This window comes from Cynocephalus volans, chromosome 9, assembly GCF_027409185.1.
Source record: "Cynocephalus volans isolate mCynVol1 chromosome 9, mCynVol1.pri, whole genome shotgun sequence".
NCBI lineage: Eukaryota > Metazoa > Chordata > Mammalia > Dermoptera > Cynocephalidae > Cynocephalus > Cynocephalus volans.
The window spans coordinates 55,885,101-55,910,039 of record NC_084468.1 but is presented as its reverse complement, the minus strand read 5'-3'; the positions used below and the strand labels follow the sequence as shown (position 1 = coordinate 55,910,039).

The window sequence follows — 24,939 nt, the reverse complement described above, 5'->3', positions numbered from 1 at the left end:
AAAATGAAAACAAACAAACAAACAAACAAAAAAAGAAATAGAAAAATTAAAAAAAAAATGTTTGAGAAAGAAATTTAAGAGTAGATGTCTGGTGGCTTGGGTTCAGTGGCTTAATGATGTTAGGACAGGAATCTTTGTGATTTTCTTGGCCTATTTCTCATGCCTATTGCCTCACGGTTGCAAGAAGGCTAATGCATCTGCCAGCATCACATCCAATTCAGAACAAGAAGAAGGGAAAGACAGGACCCAGGAACCATGTCAGCTGCATTATTCCTTTAGTTAGGACAATAAAATTTTCCCAAAATCTGGTGAGAAGATTTCTGTTTATATCTCATTGGCCAGACTTATGGAATGAGGCCACCAGATTCAGTAGAGGCTAAGATAATAGAGATATGATTATCATTATTTGCTAAGACCAGTAATGATCCATTGTCTGGTATGGGGCACATTACCACTCCAAACACAAGGAGATTGAGATACCAAGGAAAGAGAAAGGATGTGAGTAATTCATAGGCATAAAATAGTGTCGGCTACAATACCACAGAAGAATGAAAGTACTTTTATTTTATTTTACTTTTTAAAAAAAAAAATTCTTTTCCTTAGTAACTTTTGTAAAAGGACAAATAGACAACTACTGAGGCTATATTTTTACCAAAAATGGATTAAAAGCACCAGGTTAAGTAGGCAAAATTGATTACTACTACATTGATCTTATACCTTGTTAAGATATACAAATCATTGTATTTTAATAGACTGATTTAAAAAAATATTTTCCTGCTATCATGAATACTGGTAGCTATTTTGAGATGGATAATTAGATGTGGGTACTAAATATTTATGTTCAGCTACCAAAAATTATTTGGCATCATATTTGTTGTACTTGTTACTACTTCTGTCTGTATTGCTATATATTTTGGCTGGTTTTCCATGACAAAACATTAACCAAAGATTTCTTGTATATTAGTCCGTTTTGTGTTGCTATAACAGAAATACTTGAGACTGGGTAATTTATAAGGAAAAGAGGTTTATTTGGCATACAATTCTGGGACTGCATCTGGCACAGGCCTCATGCTGCTTCTACTCATGGCAGAAAATGACAGGTGGCCGGTGGGTTCAAGCAGATCACATGGTGAGAGGAAACAAGAGAGAGAGAGAGAAGGTACCAGGGTCCTATAAACAACCAACTCTTGTGGGAACTAGTAGAGTGAGAACTCACTCATTATTCCACCTACCTAGGGAGAGCACTAATCTGTACATGAGGGATCCACCCCCATGACTCAATCAGTTTCCAACACTGCCGCATTGGGGAACAAATTTCCACATGAGTTTTGGAGGGCACAACACATCCAAACTCCATCATCTTGTAATACACTTATTTTCTATTTTAGATAACAAAGAATCATTATGTAGAGTTTATATCAGAATTAAATTTTTAACTAAGCTGCAAGGCTGAGGTGAAAATAATGACTCAAGTTGTCAGCAAAAATTTGGGTCACTTCCTTTATACAAAGGGCTACTGGGTCACTCAGTTGTTTGCTCATTTTGGCAAATGTCATCACCTTAATATACAGACTATGAGTTTGTGAAAGTTTTTGTCTATTTTAGTGCTTGTTCAGATGTAGTCATTGTTTATTCTACCCTGAATGCTGAAAAGCTAATGATTATAGAGACTGTTTTGAAGTTTGATACATTTCAGTGAGGCATTAGTGGGATAAGAGTTCATTCAAAACAAATAATCAGATTTGCATACATGTTCCATTCTTTCCTATTGTTTTTTAATGCCCTTTTTGACTTTAAGGACAAAGTTTGTTTGGACAAATATATGCCTTATTTCACCCCAATTAACATGCTTAAGGCAAAATGAACAACAAAAAATTAAGACCAAAGGATTCATCAGTACTTTGAATCTTATAACTTACTGTTGGAAATTTGAGACTTATCTTCTTCCTCCAGGAAAAGCGAATCTCTGCTCGATATATCTGAAGATTTCCATCTTACATACAATACGATTAGACCACTATTATAGATGCTGGCTTCTGTAATATACTATTTACAATACAGTGATTTAATAATTCATAGATATATAGTAAAGCATTTCAGAGGAGTGAACCAACCTTTGTATTCAGCCAGCCAGACACTGGGGCAAGTGTGATATAGAAGCAAGATCAAAAGCTTTGGAGTGAGACTTGGATTTAGGTTCTAGCTATGTGCTCGTTAGCTCTGGGACCTTGGGACATTGTCTTATTAGCTTTTCTCAATTTCAATTTCCTTATCTTTAAAACGGGGAAAATAACATACTTAAGGATCTTTGCTAGGATTAAGTGATATAAAGTATATTAAGTGCAGTCACATGTAATTTTATTAGTCTCAATCACTGATGTTACAGATATGAAAATTGAGGCTTTCACAGTAAAATCATTTCCTCAAGGTCACATGGTAGAAAAACCAGAATCATAGGACTGATAAGTATTCTCTGTGCAAGGAACCATTCTCAAAGTTAATTGTGAATAAGCACATTTATTTCAAATGTTAAAAACTTAGAATATTTTTTTGAAAGAAATAGCTTCAGCTATTTTCTATATACATGGTGGTGTGAAACTAAGAGAGTATTAAGTGAGAGCATTCTGTGATGTACAGATTTCAAGCCTCCTATGACATCTAATGTTAATTTTTCTCTTTAGAGTAAAAATAATCTGTAAGATTTGACAAGTTTGGTTCCCACACCTGGGAAGGTAGCCACTGAAAACCATATGGTATTGCTCTTTTCATGCAACATGTCCTGTGAACGTAGCAGACTGCTCATTAGTCATAATTTAGCTGTCAGTGGATTTCTGTGTTAGCTATGTCTAAACACTTTGTACAGACTAACCAGTGGATACTAATTCTAAATTCCTTTTGCCATCTCCCTGAGTTTGCACTTTTAGAGCGTATTAGCAATTCAAAATTTTTACTATACATTTCTGATTGATTTTGCTTCTATCACAGTAGTATGCTTCATGGTATGAATATTCTACTGCTTCATTTTTGAAGATCAGTAGCTAAAACTTCATTGTTTATCATGATGAAAAGTATTTTGGAGATTTTGTAACAAAGAATTAAAAGAACTGGTTATTCTTCACAGGCAACAATGAAGCGTAATATATTAATATCGAAAGGGACAACAAAAATTATCACTTTTAGAAATCACTTCAAACAAATAATAAGAGAGTTTAAATGACTTAGTTATGAACATCATTGGAATTCCATGAATAGAATTTTGGAGGTATTAGGACATGATGGAAGGAAAACAGATTCTGTAATGAGAGAGATGAGTTTGCCTTCAAACTCTGCCACTTAGAAGTTGTATCAGTTAGGATGACCCCGTCTGCAAATAACAGCAAATCTCTTCCCTTCTGGACTAAGCAAAAAAACTGATTTTCTTTCTCCCCATTAAAGCAAGTGCCAAAAGAGGCAAGTTTCAAGTTTAGATGGATTAGCAACTCTATAGTATAATTTGCAACCAGATAATTCTCATCCCTTCACTCTGCCAACCTTAATCTGTAGACTTTGCTCTCCTGCCAATTCTCTTTATTTTCTCTAGATGGTTGTATCAGTTCCAGGAGATACATCCATACCCAGTAATTTACAGCAGTCAGGAGTTTTCTTTACTAATGCTTTCTACCCCAAATTCCCTTCCTTTGCAGATCGCCCTCACAGCTCATTGGACATAACTGAATCAACAGTGGGACCACATAATTGGAACTGGAATAAGTTCATTATCGCTAAAATATAGAAATAGAATGAGGAAAAAGCTTGAATGAAACAGGAGAAGAAAATAGAGTAACCCTGAAAGGACTTATATTAAAATAATAAGACACAGTTATAAGATTTGAGGTAGGGAAGTGACATGATCATATTGCTTTAGAAAGGTACTTCTGGATGTAGTATTTTGAAGAAATATTCAAGGATCATGCCTCTCTACTAATAAAACAGTTAGGAAATTATTCAAATGAAAAATTATGGCAAGGATTTGGCTGGACTGGTTACACTGTGGAATGAAACACAGCAGGCAGTTTGGAAAGTTACACATAGGATATAGTTAGAATCGGGATTTGGTCAGTGATTCAATATGGGGGTAAAGGGGAAGGAAGACAAGGGTGTTTCAGATTTCTGGATAGAGGAACTAGTTCTATAGCATTTCACTCACTGAGATAGGGAATATGGGAGGAAGCATCATTTTTTTCTTCTACAGGGAAGATACTTTGTTCATTTTGGAACAGGCTAAATTTAGGGTGACCACATGCTGTGAACTTGTTAATAACCAGCAGGCAATTTTCAAAATTGATGGGAATTTTAGAAGAGAGAAATGGATAAGATATATGGATTTGGGAGGTCATTAACATTTAGATCATGATTGAAGGCTTGAAAGTTCATTAGCTCTGCTATAGAGATCCTTATATGGTGGTATATGCTAATATTAGCTTTAAAACCAATCAACAAACAAAAAATAAACATACTAGGCACTCTCCATCCTTAATAGTCCAATTCAGTATGTATGAACTGGCACCAAGACTTTTGTTTTCTCAAAAAGCTCCTTTTCTTTTCTGATGTTGTCTTAAGAATCATTAGTGTAGTGTGGGGAATGAAGACAATCTACAAAAATATTGATCAAAATCAACATTTAAAGGGTTGGTACAGAGATAGTAGCTTATAAAGGAAACAAGAAGCAGCCAAAGAGGCAGAAGAAAACCACAGTAATATGTTCCATAGAAGATAGAAGGTGAGAATGTTTGTCCATGAGGGTCATGGCCCAATACTGCTAAAATATTAGGCAAGTTATTAGCTCAGAGCTATATGATTACCGTTAGTGAACTTGGTGACAGAGGTTTTGCTAGAATAGTGGGAGTTGAAACCAGAAGAAATAGATAGGGGTATTGACAACTCATTCAATAATTTGAATTAGGAAGAGGACAGATGTTACACTCTCTTTATCACCTCTCTCCCCCTGGGTGATGGAGATGCAAAAAAGGATTACTCAAAGCCCATTTCTTCGGAGCAGTGAGAAGCCCCAAAGGGGTTAATTTTCCAGGAACCCTCAAGAGAGAGGCATTCCTCCTGGGAAAAATAACACCGGACTGGGGTTCTTTCTCAGTATTTATTCTCCAGGCCAGAAAGTTACAGAAAAGGAACATAGGTGGAGTTATGGCTAAGTATAGTTTAACAATAGAATCTGGTAACATCAGTGAAATAACAAAGTGACATTCCATAATGTAATTTGCAAAAGGTTAAGTTGATCCACCAACAAAAGCTTGTTCTTAGCAACTACTGTCTTTTCCTACAGCAATTTCCTTAGTATGTTTACATAACAATAAAGCAACTTTAGGTTACCTTGCACCAAGGATGTCTTTCCTTGAGCCCCCAATTTTGCTGTCTTACAATTCTTTATCTACAACAGAGACTTTAGCCTGGGGAAGGTTTCGTGTCTTTTGCAAGCTTAACATTTCTATATGTAATTTTAAAAGTTAGACTAAACATGAAACTGCAGGGCTTTGGAGGCTAGGCCCTGTGAAATACATTTGCTTTATAAATGTTAGTATCCTCCACAGACAGAGATAAGGCATTCACTGGAAGGGAAAGTGAAGTTTATTTTTCAATGTATTTTAATTAGAATTTTGGCAAAATTCTTTGTGGTTCATGTGCAAGAGAACTAATTACCCAAAGATGGGTTTGTCAGGTAATGTTGATAGCTCAGTTGAGGCCACTGTTAATTTAGGATGGAATCAGTATCTTTGGTTGCATGATTTTTCTCAAGCAGAGTTTGGCAGCCATGGTTCATGTACAAAGAAGATAGATTCATTCATAATTAAGATTTAGTTCTAGTCTTTGGATGTTCAGGGAGATAGGAGGCTGCAATAAAGTGATCTTATGTCCAGGTCCTTAGCGGGGGACTTGCTGCAGGAAACAATAAGTATAACTTAAGGTCTGTCACTAAGATCTCAGTGAAAGTTTCATGCTTTCTTCATGTTGGGGCTCTGAACAGGACTACAACATATCAGTGTTCTTATTGAGCCAATAGGTTTGTTGAGATAATTAAACATATATGAATTGTCTAGTAGAGCACTTGACATGTATTGAGCATTCAATAAGTTCTTTCCCCATATTCTCTATTCTTTTTTTGAAAAAAAGGCTACGCGCATGGGTTGCTCAGAATTGCTAAATAAACAAATACTTTGCCATTTGTTGTCCGAAGAAATTCAGTTGGTTATGGATTCCTGCCTTCCAGTGAGGAGATGCCAAAAATCTATATAATACCCCTAAACCTGTAACATAATTTTTATCAAATATACGACAAGCAAACAGAAAGGACATTGTTGGGGGGGGAGGGGGGGAGGGAGAAGGGAGGGAGGTTTTGGTGATGGGGAGCAATAATCAGCCACAATGTATATCGACAAAATAAAACTTAAAAAAATAAAAAAAAAATAAAATAAATAAATTTACTGATTTACCTTTCCAATGAGAAACACATGTTCTCTCTCTCTGCACTCTTTTTGTCAACTGTTGTTAGTTCCCTGTAGCAGCTATCAAATTATAAAATTTAGGCTGAAAGCAAGAAATCACATCTGTGCTGAATGGGACCATGAAGAGAAGCTGGACAGCTATTTATCTGGGGTTTGTTCCCACAGATTAGTTAAATTTTTGTTGTAATTGAATCTAGTAGCTTTTCTGATATGATTAAGTGGCAATCAATAAACAAGTATCCATCAAAAGTCTATTGTATGCAGTGGACCTTGATTCAATGCCATTAGAGAAAGAGAATGCCATTCTATCTCCTACTAATCCAAACTATTCTTTTCATACTTTGGTGGATGTCTAACTGCCATTATAATTGTGTTTGTTAATGTAAAGATCATGGAAAAAAGAGAAACGATGTGAGAGTAAGAATATGCCTTTTGGCTCTAATTTACCTTCATGTTATCAAGGATGACACATTCTCTTATGGCCTTGCCCCTGATGGTGGTGAGATCAAACATCTTGATCTGTCTTTCGACTCTTCAAAGTCTGAACACACATTAATTCCAATGTGTCTTTTCCCTGGAGAATCCAATAAATTTTCCTATTCATAGTGACTAGTATTAGGAAAAAGCAGTGGAGTCAAAGTGTAGAGCAAGTTGTGATTCTTTGCAAGTTATAATCATTGAATTTTAATCTCTAATTGTTAAAGTGTGTGAAGTTGAAGACTTAGGAGTCTTTTTATGCATATTCCACTTTACCCATTTTGTTTTCTCCTTGCTTCCCTTGAATCCCAACAAAAATAATGAGTTGGTGATCCTCTGCCTTTTGTGAAAGTCTTTAAAAGCTTTTATCTGTTCAAGAAAGCATTGAAAAATTATTAATGTGAAGTGATAAAATTAAAGCATACTTAGGACTATTTTGAGTTAGTTTCTAATATAATCTATTATTTGGTTTGGCAGACAGTTAAGTGATTTTTACTTTTTAAAAAGTTCCCGTATTAGTGAAATTTCCCCCCCTGTATGTTAACTTTAGGAATTTGCAATAGAGCACATACTCATTGACTCCTGTAGAGTTATTACTCCTGGAAAGTCAGTCTTCTTAATTACTGATTAGAATACCAAGTGATATGCACATCTTCTCATAATTATACAATGGCTGAGGGAAAATGACTTTGAAGTCTGTCTCTCAGTTGAATCATGTGGCTCTATTTTAAAATACAAAGAATGGAATAAAAACATTTTCCATAAAATTTCTGATATCTAATTAATGTCTTCCAGAATAACTGTGGTATCAAACATTTCCTCTAATTATATTCATTAGGGGCTTCTCCTGGACAAGTTTTAATTAAGTTGTACAATGAAGATCAATACTCATTGTGTATTCATTGTAATTTACAACGAGCATATGTACTGTTCAGAACAATTTCATTACTGTAATTGTAGCACAAAACATACTTAGTGACTGTGCTCCATTACTGTCAATCCTCCTTTTTAATAAATTTGATAGTGAAATTGGGAAATGAATTTCTGAAAATTCAAATTTATATATATACCTTGTGTCTAAACTTCTGTTTTTTATATAAATAACTTTTTATCTTTTATGTTTCTATTTTTTTATAACTAGTAGGGCAAGTGGCAGAGTGCTTTGTCACTTTGTCATGTATGCTATCATGAATGTGGAGAAATTACTAGAGCGTAAATAAGAATACATGTAATAATTATATTGGATATGTGAAAAATAATTTAGGGGCCTTGTGTAGTCAGAGTATTCTTGTTATTTCCCTAAATAAGACTAAATTTTTAAAATATTTTTTGTTTTCTTAAATAGGCATATTATTTCAGTTCATAAGAAATGCTTCTAAATATGCTAACCTCTGTTAATGAAGATCATGATGCTGCTGATGTACTGCACAAAGAATTATGAAAGTAGAGGTTGTCAAGTAGAATCAATAGGTGTATAACAGGGCTTCTCAACTTTGGCACTTGTGATATTGAGGCCTGATAATTCTTTCCTGGATGTGTTGCTGTGTCTTGCAGGACGTTTAGCTGCATGCCTGACTTCTTCCCATTGAATGCCAGTAGCAAATATTCCCTCTACACCCCAGTTTTTACAGTCAAAAATGTCTCCAAACATTATCAGATATTCATGTTGAGAACCACTGGTGTATCCTGATTCAGCCACACCCTCCTGATCTGCCCACTGACCAGATGATTCATTCATAAGACAAACAACTATTCAGCTGTTCTGTGCTCAGGCTAGGTTCATAGGCATCAGTCAAACATGGTGTTTTTTTAGATTTTTTTGAGATAAATAAGAACTGGGTGCTAATAGAATATTCAGTAATAATATCTAACTCAGAGTTAGAAAAGGGAGGATCAGAGATGGCTTCTTGAAGAGGGTAGTTCCTGAAATATGTTTTGAAGGACAAATGAAAATTTAGCTATTTAGAAGGGGAAAAGGGCATTTGAGACAGCTAAAGCAGCTTGTTCAAAGCTTGGAGATAAAAGAAAGACATGCATTTTAAAATTTGTGTATAAATTTTAGTTACTTTCTCTGAGATATCAAATCCTATTTTTTATGCATTATATGAACAAGATTAAATTATAGTAATCTGAAAGTAATTGCCTAAAACACCTATTTTTACTTTCTTTTCCTCAATTTCCAATTCAGTAATGATATATGTAAATATCTTCTTTGCATTATGAATTTTATGAAATTATTTGTCTCATGGAGGAAAGCAATTTTAGACAGTAGTGGGAAGTGACATACATGTATTTCCTGTTAACCTCCTAATCTGTCTGAAGAAAGCCTTTTAACAAGACCACTAGAAGTAAAATTATATAGATTCCTATTGCGGTTATTTTTATGTATTTTGTAGTATATTACAATATTGAAAACTCCCAATAGATTGTATTAACAGTCACACCAGTATTTTGGGGTTATTCATTTACTTCCACACATGTTTTGAGGGGGAAAAAAAAGGTAAAATGGTAAAAAGAGTAAATGAGATTAAAAGCTAATTCAAGTGAGGGTAACTAAATTTTGAAAAGACATCTGGAATTCTGTTAGTAATAATGAATATTTCAAATCTACATATTACAAGGTCTACAAGGAATGCTGTGTTTCTCATGGCAGGCTGGTTATGAATTCTTAGAATTCCTATGCACATCGGTTTGCCACCACAGGATTAAGTTCAGTTTGACTGCCATCATAGTAACACCCTTAGTTTGCTGATTTGCTCCACTTTATCTAATCTACACAATAGGCTGCTGCTCAATATCAAAGATATATTCAGTGAATCCTTAAGATGAATAAACATAACAGTTCAGGTTCTGCACTCCCCTGATATTTAGTCATGTCTAGACACAACCCTAGTGTCCCAGAAAAACTAAAATGAGGACAAGGACATTTAAGTTTAATGTAGCCTTATTCCCATGGAAACCAGAAAAGCCGACAATAGAGTAAAAAGAGAAGAGGATGGATCTAGCTGAAAAATTAGATCTTGTGGAATGACTGGCAGGATTTGCAAGATCAGTGGGTAGTAGAAAAATTTCGGTTTATTTGTTGTTTTTGTTGTTTTAAATAAGTTTTTCAGTTAGATAATTATCTCTCTAAAAAATTAATAATTTCACAAATTAGTTTACTTATTTATTATTCCATAAAGCCAATGTGATGATGTGTGTAGGCTAAAGATTATATGGCATAGAGAGAGAAATAAAGAAGTATGTTTAGCAACAATTACAAATATATATGTTAATATTATATGGTATTCAGTATGTTTCTGTATTTTCTACAGATTTTAAGTTGTTGATTTGTTTCCATGTTACTTATAGACTTTTAAATTGATTTATAAGAAACTTATGTTCACAAGTGTACATTTGTCTCATAATTTGTTGCTTGTGTGAAATAAAATCATAGATAGTAAGTGTTAAAGGCACAGAATTTCTGTAGAAAATCTCAACTTCAATTATGATTCTGATATATCTTATATTCTCTTAAAATAATGATTTTATCTTACATTCTCTTTAAATATAATTTTATGTTATATTATCTTCAATGTATTACAATACATTTCCTAGCCTATCAACTGTTACTCGTTTAGTACCCCAGGCTTACATTTTCAGATAGAATCATCCTGTTAGGATTGGTGGCATTTCATAATACTGGGTCTCGAATGTAGTTTAAAGTAGCTTTAATTAGGAATAACCCAGGCATTTGCCTTTTGAGTCCATGTGTCAGGTTCATTCAAAGTGGTTCAGTTGTACAGAGACCAAAGTAGATCTATGTGAGTTAGGTATAATAGGTGGGAAAGATAATGATTTGTGATCCAGGTCTAAAGCCCTGAACTATTTTCCAGGGACAGTATATGAAGGTGTGTATGAGTGTGCATGCACGTGCTTATATACTCACGCATGGCTTCATTTTGTAGTGATGGTATTCAGACTTCCATCTTGGGAGTTTCCAAATATCTTAGGATTTCCACACATAATGACTCTGACAGTTCTATTTTAAGCACATTTTAGACTATGGCTAGGTTTAGGTAGAAGATATCTTTGGGAATGCAGTGGACTCAACCATAACAAAAACCCCAAGAACTGCTACAATTTCCTTGTCTTGGTTAAAGTTGTGTAGATTTATTTCTTAATTAAACTTGTAATTTGGGTTACAGATTTTGGTTAATATAAAAAAAATGTTACAAGCTTGGGAACAGTTTACTATTGTTTAGTGTAAATTATTTGTTAATTGCGTCATAATAGGTTTCCAGAAGAAAATAAAATACATCTAGGTACAATTTTACGGCTGCAACTTAATCTCAAGACCTAAAAAGCAGCATAGGAAATTTGTTTTTATGGGCCTTTCTTTCACTCTTTTTCTTTATCTTATTATTAGTTCTTTTTATTTGTCTTTGTTTGGCAAAAAAGCATTTAAGGTAATGATTTATGTATATATGTTTGTTGTAATTGTTCTCCAAGTGTTTATTAAAAATCACATGTTCTCTTTTATACCATAATGTTTTCTTTAAATTATACCTTTTGTGTTCATCATAATGAAAACTCAATCTAATTTTAGTTATGTAAACAATATGCACTTTTAATAACACCATCAAAATAGGGATACACTGTATGTTTCACTCAGTTTTGTGTTCTTTGTCTTTCAGTGAATTTATTGGATTCACGAACTGTCATGGGGGACCTGGGATGGATCGCTTTTCCAAAAAATGGGGTAAGTTTTTATGAAATTTTCTCAAAAACTCAAGCTACATGCATAGGCATCATGCTTAATGTTACATGAGGTTGAAAATTCACTGGATATATTTCTTAAGAGAGGAGGGGTTTGCATGTATTAGGGGTGGGAGGAACCTCAAATTAGTTCTGACAGGGAAAAAGGTAACAATAGGGAAGTGTTTGCAATGACTGAATAACAAACATATTATCTTCCACTTTGACAATTTCTCCACAGAGTAATGTGGAGTTTCCTTCAACATTCAGGAAAATTTCAGATTGAAGCAACTAACAAACTTTCAAAATTAATTAATATAAAAAAGAGTATTTGATTTGCTGCTGATTTGCAATTATCATGGTGATATTATATGAGAAATAAAATTTAACATGTCTATGACCAGTGTTGATTCAAAGCTGGGACCAATTTATTTTTTATTTCATTTTCAGAATTAGGGAGTGAAAATATTATAAGAAATTCCTTTAAATTCCATTGAGATTAAGATTAAAAATTTCTCAGATGATTAGATTTTTTTTTTTTTTCCATTCAAAGGTTGTTTTCCACTTCTTGGATTTTTCTTCACTGAAAACTTTTCAGATAAGATGTTTTTATTGGAAGATTTTTATAATTAACAATATTTTTTAGTAAATAATTTTAATGTGTCCAATAAAAATAGTCTTTTGAGTGAAAATTATATGTAAGTTTATTTTAGCAATATATATCTCAAAGTGTCTATAATACTAAAAATCATACTACCTTTAGATTAAAAAGGTTCCCAATTACCTTCGACTCAATTCACAACACATCCATGTTATCAGATGGAAAATAAAAATATAACTAAAATGTTGTGATATAAGATCATCACATTACACAGAAAATGTTAAATTTATTGTGTGACTTACATTAAAAATCAATTTAGACTTTGAGAGTTTTTTTTACCTAATAAGTTTAGTATTTTAATATTTTCTAGTTTTCAAGCTAAAAGTATACAGCCTTATTATAGAACCATGTTGAGACAAAGGCAGATAATATTTTCTATTATCCTCTTTAAGAAAATTATTTAAACAATTTGACTACTTAAAACTATTATAATATAGTGTATATAGGCAATTAGTTAAAAATTATGCACGCTGATAATATTTTTCATGACATTGGAGGTTAATTTCAGTTTGAGTAATCAAATATTATAAAAAATCTGGTTATAACAACCTGAATAGCTAAAAAATATATATTTTTTTTAATTAATGAGAAAACCAGGTGTGTTAAACAGTCCTTTAGTAAGAAAGTTATTATTAAGGAAGTAAAACAAGTAGTATTGATATTCTTATTCATCATAATATATACAGGAGTACTTCAAAAAGTAGCAAAGAAAAATGGAGTTAAAAGATAATACAAACTTTCCATGAACTTTTTGAAGACCCTTCTTATGTTAACATCTTAGATCTCAGTATACTGTCCTGTTTTTCATCAATTTGATATTTGTTTTAAATTGTTAAAAGTTATGATTATATTTAGAGATACAATATTTAAAAAGCTATACTACTACATAGTTAAGATATTTGAATATAAAGGTAGGGCAAAGGAAAAAACATTGTACAACACAGATACAGTAAGTGTCAATGTAATGGTATATATTCTAATAGTCTGTGCCTCATATCTTTCTTACACTTTTCTTTCTTCCCTTTCTTTCTCCCCCTACCCCCAATTTTTTCTTTCTTTCATCTGTCATTACCTCTGTACAAGTAAATGTCTGGCTAATATCTATGAAAACGTGTGTGTGTGTGTGTGTGTGTGTGTGTGTGTGTGTATACATACACTTTATTTCATGTACCAAAAATGATTTATTGAATAAATATTTTAAAAGCCCTTTCTGAGAAAATGGCTCACATGTTGTGTTGAAATTAATTTTTTAGAATCCTGAGAATATATGTAATATTCTCTTTGAATTTGGTTTTGCCTTTTTCTCCTGTTTCCACTCAGAAGTTATTTAAAAGAATTTTCACAGAGTGTATCTGTGAGAGTATAAATATGATTTTGTAGTTTATCTTGCAACAAGAAATAATTTTGGGGGAAAATTAATCAATTTGTACATGATTTCTGTATAAAACCCCATAGATTTTTCTATAAAAACATAATCACTGTATAAAAAATGGGATCTTTCTAATCATTCTAATACCTACATGCTTTTTTCTTTCTATTGTAACTATTAGTATAGTGCTGATTTTGCTCAGTTTTTTAAACAATGAGTATCTTTTTCAAAATTCTCATAATTTTTTAATGAGTGTGCTCCCTTTGACATAGCTGTATCTGATATTAATATTGAAGAAAGAGATGATAATTTAGAGGAGCTTAGTGAACATGTATTTGTTCAAGTGTGGAAAATGTATGTGGAATCTAGGCATTATATTTTGTATTATTTCACTCAAATGCAAAAATTAAGAAAATAAAAATATATAAACTCCTAATATATTTTAGTAGGCTATACCATTTAAGATTAGATAAGCAACATAATCCTAGATGAAATACAGATCATCAGAATGAGGTCAACAAAATTTGTAAAATAAGGACCTCCAAAAATTTTCACCTCAATGAAGCTATAAGAAAGTGGAAAAAAATTTTCACAATTAACTTTCTCAGAACCATGGAAATCAACCAAAATTTTGGAGCAATATGGGGAATATTAAGTAAAGGAAAAAATGACTGAATCTTGTAAGAATAGCAAGGTTTGTGGCATTTCAACTTCCCCTATATCCTTTCTACCTCTCTAGCTCTGAGGTAGCCTTGAAAAGCCAAAACCTGCTCTCATGGTGAAAACCAGCAGCCTGGTAGACACTGGAGGGAGCAGAATGGGGTAGGAGATACTATAAGTTTTAATTCTAGAGAAATGTCATTATTTGACCTGTCGATATCTTCCTGACGGACTACAATGTGAGACTATCTTGATTCAACCTGACATAGAGCTCTCCCAGTCTAAAAACTTTTCCCCAGGTAGGTATTTATCAAAAGAGAGGCTACTGCCTAACTTTTTGTCTGTCTGAGAAAGTGGATAAAAATTGGGGGGGGGGGGGGGGGGGGGGGGGGGGGGGGGGGGGGACAAATAATAGGCTAGCTAACTGAAAAAACTTGAAAGGAATAGCTGGAAAATGAGATGTTCATTGGGACTTTAAAATATTATAGCATATTATTGAGAATCTAGAAGGCACATGTATAGGGCTGTGCACATGCCTGAGGATATATGTATCCTCAGGAAAGATATGAGAAAGGCCTAAGTTTTTACTGCTGACTGACCTTGAGGATCTGCCCAAGCAGGAACAAGCAGGGACAAGTAGGAAGTGAAGGCTAAGGCAGCATCTTTAGTTACTTAGTGTAATATTGAAAACTTGTTCCACAATGCACACATAGACCCTCAGCAAAGATGTGGACAGTTAATGGTTATGTCCAAGCACTAGTTTACAAGTAAGCACTAGCCATTTGATGGCTACACATGTCAAAGAAAAGGAGTGTACAGAATCTACAAAAGTTATTAATCACCCAAACAACCACAAACCCCCAAAAGTGGGGAGAATCTAATTTGCAGAGTTGTCACACTATATTATTTAATATGCCTAATTTTCCACATAAAAATATGACACATGCAAAGAAGAAAGTGTTGCTGATATGCAAGACAAAAGCAATCAATAGAAGCTGTGCTGAGAATGCTTCAATATTTGACTTTCTAGATGAGGATTTTAGTTGACTATTTTTAATATGCTGAAAGAACTAAAGAAGATGATGTCTAAAAAACTAAAGGAATGTGTAAGAATGATGTTGTCTTATCAAATTCAGAATATCGATGAAGACAGAAATTATTAAAACAAAATTCTAGAGTTGAAAAGTGCAATAACTGAAATGAAAAAAAAATACTACAGAGGCTTAATAACAGATTTGAGCAAGCATAAAAAAGAATCAGCAAACAGGACATCCAATCTGAGGAACAGAAAAAAAAAAAGTAATGAAGAAAAAAATACATAGAACTTCAGAGACCTAAGGAACAACATAGACATAATGGGAATCTCAGAAGAAGAAGAGAGGCCAAAAGGGTCAAAACAAACATTTGACAAATTAATGGACATAAACTTCCCAAATTTGATGAAAAAACATTAATACACACATTCAAGAAACTTGAGAAACTTAAGTAGAATAAACTCAAAGAGATCCACAACTGGACAGTTAAACTGTCAAAAGCCAAAGAAAGACAATTTTGAAAGCAGCAAGAGGGAAACTCGTGTATAAGAGATTCTCAATACTATTAATAGCTGATTTCTCAGTAGAAACAATGGGGCCAGACAGAGGTTGGATGGCATATTCAAAATGCCGAAAGAAGACGACTGTCAAGCAAGAATTCCATACCTGTAAAACTATCCTTCACAAATGAAGGAGAAATTAAAATATTCTCAAATAATGAAAATCTGAGAGAATATAAATTATCAGAATTAAATACTTTCCTCCAGAAATATAATCTTAGAAACAGGTTATACATATTGGAATTCAACTATTTTTCAGAGAAAACTGCATCTTTATTTTCTTTTAAAATTTTGTCTCTTATCCTCTCTACTTCATCTTCAGAGAGAAACATATAAGCTAAGGAATTATGTGTTTTTTCCTCAGGTGTGATAAACTCATTTTAAGAAGTAACAGTTAATTTTAGAATAGTTTATGATATAGTTTTATGATTTGATATAGTATTTTAATAAAGAACACAATGCTTCTGTTTGAATTTCTGTGTTTGTAGATATAAGGCTTTTTAAATCATTTGATTTCAAATTCAAACAGTATGATTTTCACATTAACATAGTTTTCAAAAGTCAAGTATGATTTTTATTAAGTGGCCTTAAATATTGTTTGTGTGCAGATATTATGCCACATTCTGTGATTCATATAAAACTGGGCCAGACAAGGGCCCTGACCTTCAGTGAGGCTAATATAATTTAATCTTATTCCTCTATTCATTTAAGAAATATTTACTGTGTACCAACTAAGTGAAGAATTTTGTTTTAGAGACTAACTGTTGATTCTTCTCTTATTTTATGGGAAACCTTAGTTTTGTAGTATTTCTATACAGTCACCTCTTCTTATCAGAATTCCTAGATTAAACTGAAGCAATCTTTTTCAAATATGTACCTACAGTAATGGGGATATTGCCTAATAAAGGTTCTGTATTTGTAAATATGTATTTAATTAAATTGAATTGGCCTTGTGGGATTTCAAAACTCTTTATGCAAAATAAAGAAGCAATTGTGTGAATATTTGTTGAAAGTGCTATAATTTATTCACTTTTTTTCAGAGCATTCTTCTAAATTTCAGACCTTAGGAATAATATAATTATTTCTCAGGCAGATGAAGAACCATTCCCCAAATCTAGGCATAAGAATTGGGCAAGAATTTAAAGGATGCACCTTATTCATCCCTCCTAATCAAGCACATGTACCATATACTTGTTAAAACAATCATCGCACCTGTAATACTTTTTCTGTATTTGTGTTCTTTATTATATTATAAACTCCTAGACTTCTTGTAGCTATTTCATATTTACTACTCTACAGTGTTTCTAAAACTTGGCTCAGTTCCTGGTTTGTAATAGAACTTCAATAAATATTTATTGGAAGGATAACAATTTGTTGTTTTTAATTAATAAAATGCATTACTAAGGTATAGTTTTGCAATGCAAACTAAGTAAATGACTGAAAAAAATCAAAACAAGCAAACAAACAAACAAAAAGCCAAACAAACCAAATACCTAAAGAAGAATGTGGCCCAGTGTTGGAAATCAGTAAATAGACTCTCTTTGACCTTCTGCTGCATTTCTATTCCCCTTATACTAAGAAATCCACCAGTGCATAAGTGTTTTTGTTTGTTTGTTTTTGCATATAAGTATATGTTTATGAATTCATTGTCAGCACTTAAAATTGTGAGATTTCATATAAAATCTGAATTTCCAGTTTTTCCGTTTAGTTGGGTGTTTCAGAAAGCCAGAGCCAGGAGCCTTTCATGGCCTCAATAGTCCAAAACTGAGTAAAGACTAGCTTTAAGAGAATAAGCAAATTCTTCTGTTTGACTCACTTTCTACCTGACACTCTTCTCTCATTTAAGTTGCCAGTTTGTGATTCTGGCATCAATGAAGAGTCTTTTTTTTTTTTTTATTACACAAGCATCAGTATTTTTTTCTTTTGTATCAGGAGAGACTTTATTTTTTAAAACTTCTCTGGTTATTACATGCTAAAACGGTTTCCATGTAGTCTTCGAGTACTTTACTGTTAACTAGGAAATATCATTAGAATTTGGGCTTCTGCATGTCCATTATAGCCACTACATATGTGATAAGCAGTATGTGTGCATGTGTGCGTGCACACATGTATATGTATGTGTATCTGTCTGTGTGTCTGCCTCATAATAGTAACTATAAGTCTCCTTCCCTTTTTTATCTGGACATATCTAGAAGTACTATGTTATTGCAAATTTTATGCAAATTTGCTGCATTCATTCATTGAACAGATATTTATTGAAAACTGTGTATATGTCACTATTCTAGGCACTCGTGCTGTAACAGTAAAGAAAAAGAAAACAATAATGAAAAAAAAGTAAAGATTAAAAAGATTAATCATGAGAATGATTAATCAAAGAGAATAAGGTGGTAGATTAATTGTTTGCTAGTCCTACCCTTTCTTTCTATATATTTGCAAAAGTTGTAGAGAGGTAACGGTATTTGCTCAAGGTCATTCAAGTAGTTTGTGACACAGCTGGGAAGAGTGTGTGTTCTTTGGTACATGAAGTGCCAAAGCACTCTTTTTAATTGTCTTGCCATGAAAAAATATACTTTCAGTACATAAACATATGTACTAACACTTAGTACTAACAATGACAATGCACAGAGAGATATTTAGTATTCTTTTCATAGATGAGGAAGAGGCTCAGTAAGGGTAAGTGACTTGCCCAAAGTTATACAGTAGGTAAGAGACTGAATCCATTTCAAACCCAGGTTTTCCAGGATACTGATTATTTTAAAAGAGGTGAGCTTTTCCAAATAGTTAGGTCTTCAGAGACATGACTAGGTTCTGGATGGTGCCCAGACTTTTAGTTTATACAGAAGTATTGGTGTTGAATAGAAAATTCACCTCAAAGAAAGTTTTAAATGGATCAGAGTGGGTTGTATTCTATTCACTGAAAGACCGTAAGTGTTGGAACGATATATAGCACATAGGTGCTCAAACATATAAATTACATTTGTTATATTCTTTGTATATATCTATATAATTATAATTACACACAATTAACAGAATTAATTAACTTGTTTCCAGGCTATGTCTGTAATTCACTCTAATTTTCTGGATCTCTGTGAATCTCAGCTTTTCTATCTGTTAAGTGGGGTCGTTGGCTATTTATGTCATCTATCTCACAGTATTGTTTCCAGGATAAAATAAGATAATGCATTTGAATGCTCTGTGTGACCCCGAAGCCAATAAAATAGAAAGGTTGATGGCTTATTTAAAAGTTTCTTCTAAATAGCTTATTTTCAAATATAGCCAGAAAGCAACATTTTGGCAGTTAAAACAACCATTCAGCTACCTGGCGTAAGACTTTTCAATGAAATAAGTAGAATGCAAGAGTGTTCCTACTTTAACACCCCAATATGGGACTCAATACTTCAATTTCACTTTGAATAAAATTAAAGGGAGAAGAAGAGTTTAATTTATATTTTTAATTTTTCTACAACGGGTCTTTAATTCTAAACAGAAACAACAAACAAACAAGCAAAGCATAGACTGACTTTGGGTTTAACTGATGTAAAGTATAGGTGGTTTATCTCAATTCTAAATTTCACTGATTTTTTTGAGTAATTATATTTTCCTCCTCCAGATCAGCCTGTTTTAAAGATCTCATATTGAGATTCTAAAAGTTTTTCAGCTTCAACTGATAAGGACACAGTTTCTACCGATTGTAGTAATGGGGCTAAGGAATGAAAAGGCCTGGAGATTCATTACTTTTCATTATAGACTCTATAGTTATCCCTCCATTATTTATGCTTTCATCAAATTTTATTTAAAAATATTTATACACTTTATTATTATTTGATATATTTAAGTTAATAGACTATTTTTTTGGTTGCCAAAAAATGAGCACAAACTACCGAGAGTTCCTGTATAACAAGTTAACATCTTCTCTACCCTCTTTTCACTACAATTAACATATTCCATTAATGTGGTACATATGTTACTATTGATGAGCCAATATTGATGCAGTAGTATTAACTAAAGTCAAAAGCTCACATTAGAGTTTATTCTCTCTGTTGTACATTCTGTAGGTTTTGACAAATACAAATTGTCATGTACCTACCATTATAGGATGATATAGAACAGTTTCACTGCCCTAAATATGCCCTCCCTCCCTACCTCCTTCCAAATCTTGGAAAATACTGTTATTTTTACTGTCTTCATAGTTTTACCTTTTCCAGAATGTCATATAGTTGGAATCACATGGTATGTAGTCTTTTTAGGTTGGCTTCCTTCACTTAGCACTATGCATTTAAGGTTGTCCTTGTCTTTTTGTGGCTTGATAGAACATTTATTTTTGTTGTAGAATGTCTCTCTATTTTTTTAGATACCAAATTTTGGGATTTGGAGAATTAACTCTGTCTATAAACTCAAGAACTCGATGTCTGCAAGTCCCCACTTTCCCATTGTGTCAAATGTGTAGTAGTACATTTCAAGTCTAGACTTTAGAAAAAAGATTAACAAAGACTTTAAACATTTTTAAAGCATTTTTCTTAAAGGTAGAAGTTGTGCTTTACATAAATCCCACTTCAATTAAAATTTTGAATTATTCAGAATGGATTAACAACTTCATAGCAATAATCTGTTCCAATTTTCTGATCGAATCATGGCTGAATAACAATAGAATCGACAGACTCCTTCTAAAACAAATATTATCCCACTTAAGCCTTTGCTCTCTTTTACTTTCTACCCTTAAAGCTTATAGTCATAGCTTTGCCATCCTATCTGTACACACTCTGAAGATGCATTTTGCTTCCTTCTGATTACCTTAGAGTTAGTTCAGTCACTACCTGGAACATTTAATATTGATTAATATATATAGTCTCAGCATGGATGTGAACATTATTGTTTCCTGGAAATTTTTAGCAAGTGTTTCCAAGGCTTATTCTTATGAGAATAAAATGAATAGTTATGGTATTTTTTTAGAATGGATTATGCTGTTCCGTCTCAGAAATTCCACTATTGCTCTTTTTTTCCATGTGTTATTGTTGTAGATGATCACAAGATACACCTGCCTCCTTCACTGTGGTAGCACCAGCCTTTTCCCCACTGAGTTGTCTGCACTTCCCGCAGCACACAGTGGAGAAGCCTCCACTGTCCCCTGAGCCTCACCTCTAAGTTGTGTTGCAAGTTCTGCTTTTATTTTTCCTCTGTCTTCTTCTCCCAGTAAAATAAAGAGGATAAACATTACTTTAAAATCTTTTCTTCTGCTGATCTTAGAGGCTATTAGGGTTATTCATAATTATTTATTCATTTAAGGGAGATTTCAGAATAGTGACTTAAGTCATATTTGTACTAAAATGGGGACAGTGTAACATGCTCTCTGCCTGGGGGAGAAAGAAAAGGCAATAGCTCTACATGACAGATACTTCAAAGCAAAAGTTTATGGCTTTTCTTGTTTTATTGTCACTTTGTCCTATCTTCTAATTTCTTTGAGACAGAGATCCTGCACACTTAACTTTTAAAGTTGAAAGTAACTCAGGTTTAGATTACTCAAAATGGACTCTGACTACATCATTAGAGTTTTATGGGGGTTCTCCTGAATTAAGACAAACTTAAGCTGGATTTTCTTTTCCAATACTCAGATTTTGGCAAAAGTGTGGATGTAATGTATGTATGATTCCCTGTCCCCCAAATTAATGGAAAATAATGAGGAGAAAAGTTTGGACTCTACTAACCCCTTGTATTTTGGTTATGATCACGGTGAGTTTTGCCAGAACTTTATTTCTGCTTTACTGAAGAAGAGGAAAGATAAGCACAAGCGCTGAGGCCCACGCTGAGCTTGGAGAGGCTAATAAAGATTAAAGTAATGCTGAAGTGGGTAAAAAAGAGCACATCAGTAGATATACAGAAGCTCTTTATTTGGACAGTGATAGAAAGGAATTCTAAAGGGGATGGATATTATAATATATAATGCAAATGCAAGTATAATGAAGAACAAGCCTGATCCAAAGTAGTTTTGTATTCATTATTTTTAGAAAAACAGAAAGCACGCCCAATCTGTAAGGTCATTAAGATAAATAATTTAAGGAATTCATGGTAGTCATTAAGCATACGCTGAAGTTTAGAAGACAAAATTTTGCATCTAGATTTCCCACATGGAAACTTAGCATTTATAGTTCTTTAAAATGTCCAGCTCTGCTTCTGCACATGAGGCAATTGTGTATTTAGTCTCTGATGTATGCAAATAGTTGCTGTAGAATGAAGTAGCAGTAGTCACAGTGTATTTCTGTGAAGGATTGAGATACACATGGATTATTTGTTCATTAGATATCACTCTGATTACACATTTAAAATCAATATGAAATAATGCAAATATTTTCTTCTTTTGAGGCTATTAAAACACTTTCTTCACATTACAGGGAAACTCATAAACGTAAGCTGAAAAATGACCCTTACCCATAATATCCTCTTGTTAAATCCCTTCTTAACCCAAATGCAATTGGCTAGTTAAATGTTCCATTCTTTAGATCTTGACTTAAGTATTATTTCCTCAAGAAAATACTTGTATGGCTCCAAGATGAACTCTGTCCCTCCCTTTTAGCAGCTCATGCTGGAAGGTCCTTCGTCCCTCCATCCCAACCACCATCTATTCCCCCCACCACCAGATTGCAATATGTACAGTTATGTTATCCATACTCATTATTTTGTATAGCTTCGTATCCAGCTCTTAATTTTTCTGATGTATTTCTTATTTGGATTGCTTTTTCCACTTGTCTGTATTACAAGCAGGGAGCACAAATGTGAACAGTTTCAGGACATTTCTAAATAGTCATGAACAAGCTACGTTTACCTTTTAATTCCAAACTGTTTCATATTAGGCCCTAGTATTTTCCTTTCCCCATTATGTATAAGGGGATTTGTAGGTCTCTGTCTAGATTTTTCTCTGCCAAATGACATAGTCCATGCATGATCTGGGCCTATAGTTTTGATATGTGAATATAATATATTTCTTTTTACTCCCATCTTCCCATTCATTAGTGAAGATGTTAAATAAAACTAGGCCTTGCAGTCGTCCCTGGGGCCCAAACACCAGGTATTTTTCCAAGTGGTTTGATTGCTATTTATCATGATGTCTTTTTTTGTTTTTTTACTATCCTTCAGCTGTTTTCAATTCATGTGACAGTGCTCCCATGCAAGTCAATTTGAATTAATTTTGCAAGCAAATGCTTTATGGTTCTGAGTACATAATCTCCCTCTCCCACAGAGAAAAAAATATACTGTAATCATCCAGCATTCCTGTTGATTATTTCCATTAAAGGCAACAGGGGAAGAGAGAATGCTCAAGACTCCTCTCGTATTTGAAGTTTTTTGAGGATTTTGCTATTCATTGCCTTATTCTCTCTCTTTTTCCTTTATGTTATTCAGTACTTGCACCAATGCAGAAAATGATGGTGCAAACTGCTCAGCCTGGAATTTTGGTTCTTCGGAGCCGCACTGCTGCTGTCTTTGTGATGTTATATCCCATCAGACTTGCCCCCAAATGAACTGATTTCTCTCTTTTCAACTCCCCAAAAGATTCATATAAATTTCAATCTCTAGTGTTTTGCACAATTACTTAAAATACATTTTTCTACCCTCCATACAACCTTTTTTAATGTTAATCATTTTTTCCAGGTCCAGCTCAAGTTATACATGAAACCTTTCATTACCCCCAGGTAGGGTGGCCACTTCCTAGGCTGAATCAATATAGCACTTATCGTGTATTGAACACACTGGCAATTAGATATTTGTAGTGTTACCTATTGTTTGTGGGAACACTGTAAGCTCTGTAATGACCTTTTTCTCTTTTTCACTACCATGTTGCTTTATGCCTCAAGTATAAATTCATGTTAACTGTACCTGTCACTAATTAATACGCAATTAGATATCTAATCTTTAAGAAGTAGTGATTGTTTGGACCCAAAAGACTACATTTAGATTTTTAGTTAAAAATGGAATAGTGAAAAAAATATGTCGAAATTTGGGGTTCTTTCCTATTTATTTGTTGTCACACAAGGCTCAGCCAAGAATACTTCTAAGTATATAACTTTTTTTTTCCCAAAAGACTATTATGTGCCATGCACTGATATTACACTGGTAAAAAGGACTCAGGTCCTCTCCTCAACACTTACAATCAATAAATTTTGAATGATGTCCCCTAGAGTTGTGAAGTATAAAACCCATACAAACATATATACACCTCTGGGGACTACCTCTTTATTGAGTTTGACCCAAATTACTAATTTATATTATAATTTCAAAATCTGGCTCCATCCTTTACTACCTGATATGTAGCAAGTTAATCTCTTTCTTTCTCTGTTCCATCATCTATACTTTATGTATACTACTAACTACTGAACAAAATTGTTATAAGGATTTGAGTGAGTTAATGATGCAATGTTTAGCACAATGCCTGGCCCATATAAAGCACTCAGTGTGTAATGTTGCCATTATTCTTGTTCTTGGTTTCTGTTCCAGGTTCTTGTTCTTGCATTTATTCTTCCAAAGAGGTAGGTGGTGGCTGTGATAAACTTATAAGGTCATTATGTTTTGACCATTAACACATAGCTAAAACTTAAAGATGGAAAAATGTATTCACTTGTTAAATTAAGCATGCAGGTAATTTATCAATACAGACTTGAGTGGTTTCACTAAAAGTCACTCTGGCACTTTACTTTGTGTAAAGTTTCTTAAAACATTTAATTCCTTTTCACTGATGAACAATTCAGTTTCACAAATCAAAGCAGGAATGCATACTAATTACAACAAAAGGGAAAATTCACAGTGAAGGCAGAAAATGATTACGAAAAACAGACATTATCACTTTGTAGATTCTTTGATTGTGGGTATACACAAATCTTTGGAAACTTAACACTCTTTGAAAATCTTTTGTATCCATCATTTACTCAGATCTAGAGCAGGGGAACAATGATGGGCA

General features: G+C 33.3%; 1 protein-coding gene across 4 annotated transcripts in view; it reads left to right on the top strand.

Moving 5' to 3' along the window:
* Positions 1–24,939, top strand: part of EPHA5 (EPH receptor A5) — a 350,421-nt gene that overhangs the window by 16,730 nt on the left and 308,752 nt on the right. For all 4 annotated transcript variants that reach the window (XM_063108762.1, XM_063108760.1, XM_063108761.1 and 1 more), the window contains exon 2: positions 11,651–11,715. In XM_063108762.1, the coding sequence (XP_062964832.1) occupies positions 11,651–11,715 (65 nt within the window). The remainder of the gene's footprint in view (positions 1–11,650; positions 11,716–24,939) is intronic.